The following is a 10,208-nucleotide window of genomic DNA, read 5'->3' on the forward strand; positions in this document are numbered from 1 at the left end:
AAAAAAGACCGTACCCTTTTATGTAATGATGTTTACTTTGAATTTTTATTAGTTCACACAAACACTCCATCCATGCTTTTGTTCCGGCCCTGGCCCTCCCGTCCAGTTTAAGAACCCATTGTGGCCCTCGAGTCAAAAAGTTTGCCCACCCCTGGCCTGGGGGCATGATAGCACACGTAGAAGCCCTTACTAAAACCCCCACCAAGCCTTACCGGATAGCCAGCAAAGCCTGTCTCCACAGGTGTCTCAAATGAGAGAGGCGTCCTCCAAATAGGAGGCATCTCTGCCAGGATCCCAGCAGGGTGCTGTGAGTTCAGACCTGATGAGTCTTCGAATGCATCTTCTTTAGCAGATCACATGGGGACACAGGTGAAAACCCTGAGTAATCCGACCCCCAGCCTGGGGGACTTCATAAATCAGTGATCAGAGTCAGTGGTTCTCAACCTTGGCTGCACATTAGAATCACCTGGGAATCTTTTTTTAAAATCCTGATTTCTGGGCCTCATCCTCCGGAAATTCTGTTTCTTTGTTATGGGGCGGGGCCACAACATTAGTAACAAAGAAACAGAATTTCCGGAGGATGAGGCCCAGAAATCAGGATTTTAAAAAGATTCCCAGGTGATTCTAATGTGCAGCCAAGGTTGAGAACCACTGGATCAGACCAAGGAGCGCTAGGTGGAAAAAAAATGTTACTTATTTTGGGAATTATGATCTTCATCTGTGTTTTCTCTTGCATGTGCCTATATTATTACTGTTGCCTCTCCCTCCAGTGCAGTCAGCCGCCAAACGATCCCCTTCATGCCAGTGGCACCCCTTGCCGACCCGCTCAGGGCACACCGTGGAAGAGCGTGTGGGGGGCGCATAAGATTGTAAGCGCGGTCACTGGGCGGGCGTGACCGCAGGCTGACCCCAGAGCTGCCGCGGGGCAGTGGGAGGCTCCGCCCTGCCCCAGGCCTGGGACCGCACTTCTCCCCGCGGTTCCCACTGCGGGAGCCATTTTCAAGGACTCAGCCGGGAGAGAGCAGCGTGGTGTGGAGACCACCTGGAAGATGCACACGACGGGCCCTTCAGAACCTCTGTGCAAACGTGAAGGCTCTGGCGGCGCAGGAGCCCGACTCGAGGTAAGTGCCTCGCTTGTTACACTCGCCACCAACCTGACGCGTGTGCCTGTTCACCTCCCCTGAACTCCGCGTTCCGGAATCCGTTTGTGAACCAACAGGTGGGTTTTCTGTTCCTCTCCTCTGTGGCAGCTTTTGGAGATGGACGGTTTTGTGTGGGGGTGTCTTTCCCCCCTTAAAAAAATTATATATATATTTGCATTGATTTCAGAGAGGAATGGCTCCCGCAGTGGGAACCTCCAGGAGAACTTCCAGTCCAAGGCCAGGGGCGGGTGCGGAGCCGCCCATTGCCCAGAGAGGAAGGGAGAGGGAGACAGAAACATCAGTGATGAGAGAGAACCATGGGCCGGCTGCCTCCTGCACGCCCCACACTGGGGGTCCAGCCCGCACTGGGCCTGTGCCAGGACCAGGAGTTGAACCGTGACCTCCTGGTTCATAGGTCGATGCTCAACCACTGAGCCTGCGTGGTCGGGCTCCCTTTACCTTTTTTTTATTTTAAATTTCCACCCCAAGATATGTTTTTATTGATTTGAGAGAAAGAGAGAGAGGGGAAGGAGAGAGAGAGAGAGAGAGAGAGAGAGAGAAACATAGATTGGTTGCCTCCCATACGCATACCCACCGGGGATGGAACCTGCAACCTTTTGGTGTACAGGACAATGCTCCAACCAACTGAGCCACCCGAGCTCCCTTTACCTTTCACGAGCCTTTCCACCAATATATCTGTCCTATAACTAGTTATGTTTTGGCTTTTGTTTAATGTAGGACCTGAACTGATACTATAGCCAACAGAAAATTTCAATGGTTGTGTGCTTTTTGGGTTGTTTCTTTGGTTATTGTTATGTTGTATTCTTTGATTATTACAAATAATGCTTCTGTGAGCATGCATGTACAAGCTTTTGTGTGGACCTATGTTTCTTGTTTATATACCTAGGAATGGAACTGTTGGATCATATGGTAACTCTATGTTTAACTTTTTGGGAAACTGCCAAAGTGTTTTCCAAAGTGGCTGTTTTATTTTACAATCTCACCAACATAGCAAGGGTTCACCTTTCTCTCATTTCTTGCGAACATTTTGATATTGTTCGCTGTTTTGTTATAACCATCCTAGTGAAAGTGAAGTGGTATCTCATTGTGGTTTTGATATGCATATTCCTAATGTCTAAGGATGTTGAGCATTTTTCATGTGCTAAATGGCCATTTGTATTTTTTATTTGGAGAAATGTCTATTCAAATCCTTTGTCCATATTTATTTTAATGTTATAAAATAAGAACCATTTAATCCATGATATCTATTTAATAGATTTATGCTTGACATCCATTTCCTAGGCACTGGCAAGTGTCATACAGATGTCTTTTCTTTTGTCCATTTTAAAATTAGATTATTTGTTTTCTTTTTATTGAGTTGTAAAAGTTCTTTATATATTAATACAAATGTCTTATCAGATAAATGATTTGCATATATTTTCTACCTTGCATTGGGTTGATATTTATTCTTTCAATGATATCTTTGAAGCATAGGCCCTATTGATTTTGATGACGTCCCATTTATCCACTTTTTCTATTAATGCTTGTGCTTTTGGTGTCATAGCTAAGAAGCCATTGTGTAATATAGGTCACAAAAACTTACTCCCATGCTTTCTTCTAAGAGTTGTGTAGTTTTAGTTCTTACATGAAGTCTATGATCCATTTTGAGTTAATTTTTGTATGTGGTGTGAGGTAAAGATCCAATTTCATTCTTTTGCCTTTGGATAACCAGTTGTGCCAGCACCATTTGTTGACAACACTGCTCTTTGTCCCTGGCAGCCTTGTTGAAAATAAATTGACCATAAATGTGAAGGTTTATTTGTAGACTCTTCATTCTATGTCTTTGATCTATATGTCTAGCCTTTTGCCAGTATAGCATTGTCTTAATTATTACAATTTTGCAGTAAGTTTTGAAATCAGAAAGTGCGAGCCTTCTAATTTTGCTGTTTATTTTTAAGAATGTTTTGGCTATTCTGGGTGTCTTGCATTCACATAGAATTGTAGGATCATTCTGTCATTTTCAAAAAAATTTTTGATGGGGATTGCATTAAATCTAAATTGTTTATTAGTTCTAATAGGGTTTTTTTTTGTTTATTAGGAATCTTTAAGTATATAACACCAGACATCTGCAAATAGAGATCATTTTACTTTTTTCTTTACAATTTGGATGCCTTTTATTTCTTTTTCTTACTTAACTGCTCTGGCTGGGACCTCTAGTCCAGTGTTGAATAGAAGTGGCAAGAGTGGACATCTTTCTTTTCTTATTATCTTTTTAAAGAACTGAGTTCCTTTTAAATGTAGTATTATATTTTATTTTTTAAATTAAAATTGTTTTTTTTTCCACTCCACTTCCCTCCGCTTTGGCAACTATCAGCTTGTTGTTTATATCTATGGGTCTGTTTTTGTTTTGACTATTCATTTTTTTTTTTAGGTTCCACATACTGTATTAGAGAAATCATACAGTAATTATTTTCCTCTGACTTGTTTCTCTTAGCATAATACCCTCAATGTCCATCCATGTTATTGAAAATGGCGAGATTGCATTACTTTTTATTGCTTGTCAACTTTATGTCATTCTTGATCTTATCAGGGAAGGAATAGGAAGGCTAAAGGGATAGAGGAGCTCACAAGAAAAGCAGATCATATGATCATATCCAGGTGGTTAGAGTGGGCTGGTGTGAGAAGGTACTTTTTTGCAGATGATGTGGGACTTAAACAGGGTGGGCCTGGAGTAGGGGAAGGTGCCATAGAGGGGAAAATAGCATTCAAATAAAAGGCTCTGAGGAGATATGTGTATGGTATATATGAGTGAATAAGAGTTCAGACGCAGTCAGCATCCCATTTTTAAATAATTATGTGACTTGAAACGGGGAGGAAACTCTTGTAGAAAATGAGAGATGTGAGGGAGAGAATCACTTTAATATTTGATATTATTCTAAAAGTCACATATTATTTCAGTAAAAAAGAAACACATTGCATACTAAAAACCCCTGAATTGTATACTTTAAAAGGACGAATTAAAAACACGACAACAAAAGGGCGAATTTTATGGTATAAGAATTATATCTCAATAAAACAATAAAAATAACACATTACACTGAAAGGAAAAAAAATTCATATAAACTCTGCATAGAGAAGAATTTTCTAATGATAACCCTGGCAGAAGAATCACGAGATTTTAAAAAATTGGTTTAATCTATTTAAATTGAAAACTTATGTACGTCAAAAAATCAAAAAGAAACTGAGGAATGAAAGGTGATTGGACAAAGTTTGCACCATATGTAAGAAAGTGTAATTTTAATACAGAGAAGACTTAGACAAGTCTTTAAGGTAAGCAAATGACATGAAGAAATAATTAACAGAAGAATAAAATTTATTTACAGACAAGAATTAATTAGTAAGTAAAAAAATTAAACAAGAAAGAGGTACATTTTTTGGCTTGTTATATTTGCAGCAATTAAGTCAACAATTAAAACAGAAAGTACTGGTAGGATGCAGAGAAAGAAGGACTCTCACAGAAAGTCAACTGGAATGTAAATCATTAACAGTTAATAAACGCTTGGCAATGTGAGCCAGAAAAATGTTCCACCCAGCAACTTCACGTCTGAAAATTTATTGTAAGCACCCGGGGAAGTCTATATGTATGGTTTATTTACAATAATTTCCATTGTGTTATTACTTATAATAGTAAGAATAATTAGAAAAAGTTAATAACTCAAAATGGAAGATTACATATCAATATGGCACTTGCTTCTGCTATAATATTAATTATGAAATGTTTATTAAGATTGAATAATAATAGTGTGGAAACATTCATCTTATAAGATCATGTGAAAAAATCAGCATCTTCACAGTATCAGATAAACATATAGAGCAAAGGCCATTAGAGTTTGTGTAAAGTATTTACAGTGTTTTTCTTTTAAAAGAAGGGATTTACATTTTTTCTTTATAATTTAAACATTCACTGAAATGACACAAATGATTGCTCAGTTGGAGAAAAACAAAAACAGAGTTTAAAAAGTAAAGAATAAAGGCTGGTCATAGCTAACAAATAAATGAAATCACCTGTCAGAAGCAGAGATCCAATCCCAGATATGTGACCGTAGATACATTTCTTAATCTTTTTTGTGCCTAGCATCCTTTTCTAGAATCTTCTTGCCCTTTCAGGCCACACATAGTTTCTGTGTACTTGGTATCATATTCTCCACATTAAGACCAATGAGTGAGTTTCTTCCAAGGCAGGGTCAGAATTGGTCCCTGAAGCCCAGTGACTTGACTGAGGTCCTGACCTGCCTCGTCTTGACTTCATTTCTTGTGTCGGGGAAGAATTTGCAGTCCTACATGAGGCTCCCTTTGGGTTTCCTTCCAGAAGCCAAGGGTTTGCTGGCATTTTTGGTTTTCCCAACTCTGGATAGAATCTGCTTGGACACATATACCCACTCATCAAGTCACCCCATAGGGACTGCCGGTCACTCAATTCTCTCCAGGCTGCAGCTCTGTCCTTGGCCTGTTGGCCCAATTGCAGTCCTGCAAAGTCAGAATCTTCATTTCCTTGCATCTGCTTGTAAGACTCAGCATCCATCCTGTTTTGAATGCGAGTCTTTCGAATTTATAATGGTCAAGTCCAGCGAAGAAGGCCTGCTGAAAAGTCTGGGCTTCTACTCTGGGGAAGGATTTTTATGGGGTGGAACATCTTCCCCAGCCCAAGAGTCTCCACAAAGCCCCCTTCATGTCCCTGTTCCTCAGGCTATAGATAAAGGGGTTCAGCATGGGAGTCACCATTGTGTATACCACAGACGCCACCTTTCCAGTGTCTGCTGAGTAAGAGGATGAGGGCTGGAAATACACTAGAAAGACTGTCCCATAGAAGAGAGTGACGACTGACAGGTGAGAGCCACAGGTAGAGAAGACTCTGTGTTTCCCTCCAGCAGAGGGGACCCTGAGGATAGTGTGGATGATGTGGGCATAAGAGACCAGGACACATGTGAGAGGGACCACACCCGAAAGGGCTGCTTCAGTGAACATCATGACCTGAAAGATATGGGTGTCTGAACAGGCCAGTTTGAGGAGTGGGAGGAGATCACAGAAGAAGTGTGGGATGGCATGGGAGGCGCAGAAAGAGAACTGAGACATCAGGAGAGTGAGTGAGAAGGCCAGGAGGTGGGAGCAGAGCCAGGAGATAGCGACCAGCCCCAGGCAGCGCTGGGGACACATGATCGTGGTGTAGTGTAGAGGAAGACAGATGGCCACATAGCGGTCATATGCCATCACAGCCAGCAGGAAGTCGTCCAGCAGGGCCAATGCCATGAAGAAATACATCTGCATGAGGCACCCAGCGTGGGAGATGGTGTGGTGCTGGGTCTGGATGTTGATCAGCACCTTGGGGACAATGGAGCAGGAGAAGCAGGTGTCGATGAAGGACAGGTTGGCCAGGAAGAAGTACATGGGGGTGTGGAGGTGCTGGTCAGAAGCTATGGCCAGGATGATGAGCAGGTTCCCCACCAGGGTGACCAGGTACATGCCCAAGAAGAGCCCAAACAGGAGGGGCTGCTGCTCTGGGTGTTCAGAGAATCCCAGGAGTAGGAAGTCAGAGACACTGGTTTGGTTTCTAATCCCCATTTAAAGTAAAACATTTGGAGGAAAATCTTGCTTAAATATACATAGACTCCAAATAGTTATATCATTCAAAGTCTTTCATCTGTTTTCTGCATTCTTTTCAGAGGTCACAGAGATGCACTGATGTCTCTTGTACAGAGGTGAGGTCTATGGACAATGATAATGGGAGATCTTTTTGAGCATGACCTTCACATTTTAGCTCTCTAGTACGTTGTCCTGTAGACCACCTGGATGAGGTCCAACTGGAGATTAGATGGGAAGAAACTTCCTAAGTTTTAGTCTTCCCCACCTGCCCCTTTTCTAATAGGCAGGCTATCAATTTGATAGGCTTGTGAAATCTGAAAAATAAGATATCTGGCCTAGCTGGTTTTGCTCAGTGGATAGAGCATCAGCCTGCAGACCTAAGGGTCCTGGGTTTGATTACTGTCAGGGCGCATGCAGAAGGCAACCAATTGATGTGTTTCTCTCACATCGATATTTCTCTCTATCTTTCCCTATTTTTTCTACTCTCTTTAAAAAAAATCAATGGAAAATATCCTTGGGTGCAGATTAAAAAAAAAGATATCTTGGGGATATGTATTTACTAGAAAATTATTAAGCACAGGTTTCTTTCTCTGTGTCTGTGTCTCTCTGTGTCTCTGTTTCTCTCTCTTTCTGTCTCTCTGTCTCATGTGTAAGGTTAGAAAAGAAATAACTAATTACATAGATAAGTCATAGCTGACACTCAGATATTCTGGGTATGATGGGAGTATCTTCCCTCTTTTTCTTTTGAAGACCCATGAAATGAGTTAATGTGGATAAAATTGCCTTATAAACTCAAAGGCATTTGCAAGTGAAAGTTCCTGTCATCATCATCAGTTCTCCGGAGTGCTGGCTTTGATGTCCTGTAGGATAGATGGGAACCCTTTCTGGCTGTGTTAGCCTCAGCAACTTACACATCCTCTTATCCTGAGCTTCAGTTTCCTGGCCTGTAAATTATGTGCTTACTTTGTACACTTATTGTAGATAATCAAGGATATGACATATTTAAAGCACTGGCATAGAGCAGGCTTTCAATAAATTGTGAAAACAGTTATTAATATTGCTAGGTAGATAAAATGGAACCTGGGCTTCCTGATGTACTGGATGTTGTCAGAGAACAGCTCTAAATCCTCATTGCTTTTTATATGTTGGGTAAATTATTTACTTCCTCTGTACCTCATTTTCTTAATCTGTGAGATGTGGCCATAAACCTACAGTAGAGGACTGATGAAAGCATGAAAATGCCGGAATCAATTAAAGGTTTATTTCAGACTCTGTGATAGAAAATCAAAATGGGAGATTTTATCTTATGCATTTGGGTGGTGTGGAAGGATGAACACACGGGCAGTGTCAGCCTATACTGATGTCATGCTCTTTGATGCGGTGATAAAACACACTCCCTCTGGGTCTGACAAACCCTCATTTGTCCACCAGCCCCCTTGTGTGCTGGAACATTGAACAGATTTGCTCAGTGTTTCTGGCCTCAGTTTCTGCATCTGCTTGAAGGGTCTAAGAACAATACCTAACTCGTAACATTGTTGTGAGAATTAAATCAGATAAGGATCATACAGCACTAGAAGTAGTTTATATCCAATGCTGGTCCGATACTAGTTTTTTTCTGCCATTATTGTCTTTTCTTGATGGCGTTAACAAAAGGAGGGTGCTTTCTGGAGTGACCAAATAATCCTCTGTGTTTGCCTAGGTCAGCGGTTCTCAACCTGTGGGTCGCGACCCCTTTGGCGGTCAAACGACCCTTTCATAGGGGTCGCCTAAGACCATCCTGCATATCAGATATTTACATTACAATTCATAACAGTAGCAACATTACAGTTATGAAGTAGCAACAAAAATAATTTTATGGTTGGGTCACAATATGAGGAACTGTATTTAAAGGGCCAGAAGGTTGAGAACCACTGGCCTAGGACTTTCTTGCTTTTAAAACTGGACATTTCTCAGCCCTGGGTAAACTGGACTCTTGGTCACCATCTGTGGGAAATTGGGCTTTGAAAACTGTTAAGTTTCATATATAGAATTGTAAGTGCCATTGTCACCAACATCATCATCATGACGCTTGTGTGGCAAAGGCTCTGACCTGGTGGGACCAAGATAAAGTATTCACTTTGATATGTGCAGACCCAGGTTTGAGTCCTAGCTGGGTTATCTTAATCAAATCGTTTAACTTCTCAGAATCTCAATTGTAAAATGAGCTTAAATAAATCTACCTCAAATAATTCTGAGGCTCAAGTTAAAAACATGGAACAGGGCTTGCTGAACTATGGATTTTTGTGGAGATTGTTACTCTTGTTGGGTGGTGGCATAGAATGACTCTGAAAGCCACTCGTGATCAAATGGGCTGAGGGTGAGTTGTCCATGCATAGCACAGGGGTCCTGAGCACTGTTGTTGTACAGTTCTAATGCAGTGGCCAAACAAAGTCCTTGGGGATGACTGATCAGCATTGACTTCAGGCTGGAATTTTAGGGAGTTCATGAATATTAAATCAAGCCCCTCTTCATGGTGGTTCAGAGAGCCAGGTTATGCCTGGCTGAGAGAGAGGAAGGGGCAGGAAAGGAGGGAGAAATCAGGTAGGAGATGTGTGTGTGTGTGTGTGTGTGTGTGTGTGTGTGTGTGTGTTATGTGTGCGATGTGTGTGTGTCTTATGTGTGCGATGTGTGTGTGTGTGATGTGTGTGTGTGTGTGTTATGTGTGTGATGTGTGTGATGTGTGTGTGTGTGTGTGTGTGTGTGTGTGTGTGTGTGTGTGTATGTGTGTAGTGGAGAGCAGGAAAGAAAAGATCTGGGAGTCATGGTTCATATTGTTTTTACTTATTCTAAAAAGCACATCTGCCAACTTAACTCATCTGAATTTGCTTTATTTTATTATTATTATTTTAAAGAAAATGTTCCTCTTTTATATTAACTCTTGGAGGCACTTCTCTTTCAGAGATGAGGGAAAGTGCATTGAACTATGCCACAAAACAACCTAAGATAGACCATGGACTAGAAACCACATGTTCCCTCCACGTGAAGATTCATCTTTGGCCCAAAATAGAATATTATAGGAGAACTATCCTTCTCCTATTTCTGTCTAAAAACAGATCCATCTTTGCCAAAAGCACGGTGTCTTAGTGGCTCTATTCCCAAAATGTTATGTCCAGCTGGACCGTTTACAGACCTATAAGTCAAGAGACCCAAGTTCCTAAGCTGGCTCCTCCGCCAACATCGAGGGAAGCCCGGTGGGAGACCCTCCACTCCTCCAGCCCCTTCCCACTCACAGGGGCGAAGTGTGGGTGCATCCTAATCAATCAGGCAGTACTTAAGGACAAAAATCTATATAAGGAAATGATGAGCTCCCCTATACCTCATGACAAAACATTTCTGAGGTGTAATCAAATATACATTTGTCAATAAATATTTCAATTTTAGAAAAAA

The 10,208-nt window shown here is 41.4% G+C and overlaps 1 protein-coding gene across 1 annotated transcript; it reads right to left on the reverse strand.

Annotated features, from left to right (window-relative positions):
* Nucleotides 1-5,819: 5,819 nt before the first annotated feature.
* On the reverse strand, nt 5,820-6,761 carry LOC102248137 (olfactory receptor 1G1). The gene has a single exon (XM_005867869.1). The coding sequence runs from the start codon at nt 6,759-6,761 to the stop codon at nt 5,820-5,822; it is 942 nt and encodes a 313-aa protein (XP_005867931.1).
* Between the last annotated feature and the right edge of the window lie 3,447 nt (nt 6,762-10,208).

Source organism: Myotis brandtii, unplaced genomic scaffold (assembly GCF_000412655.1).
Source record: "Myotis brandtii unplaced genomic scaffold, ASM41265v1 scaffold2514, whole genome shotgun sequence".
NCBI lineage: Eukaryota > Metazoa > Chordata > Mammalia > Chiroptera > Vespertilionidae > Myotis > Myotis brandtii.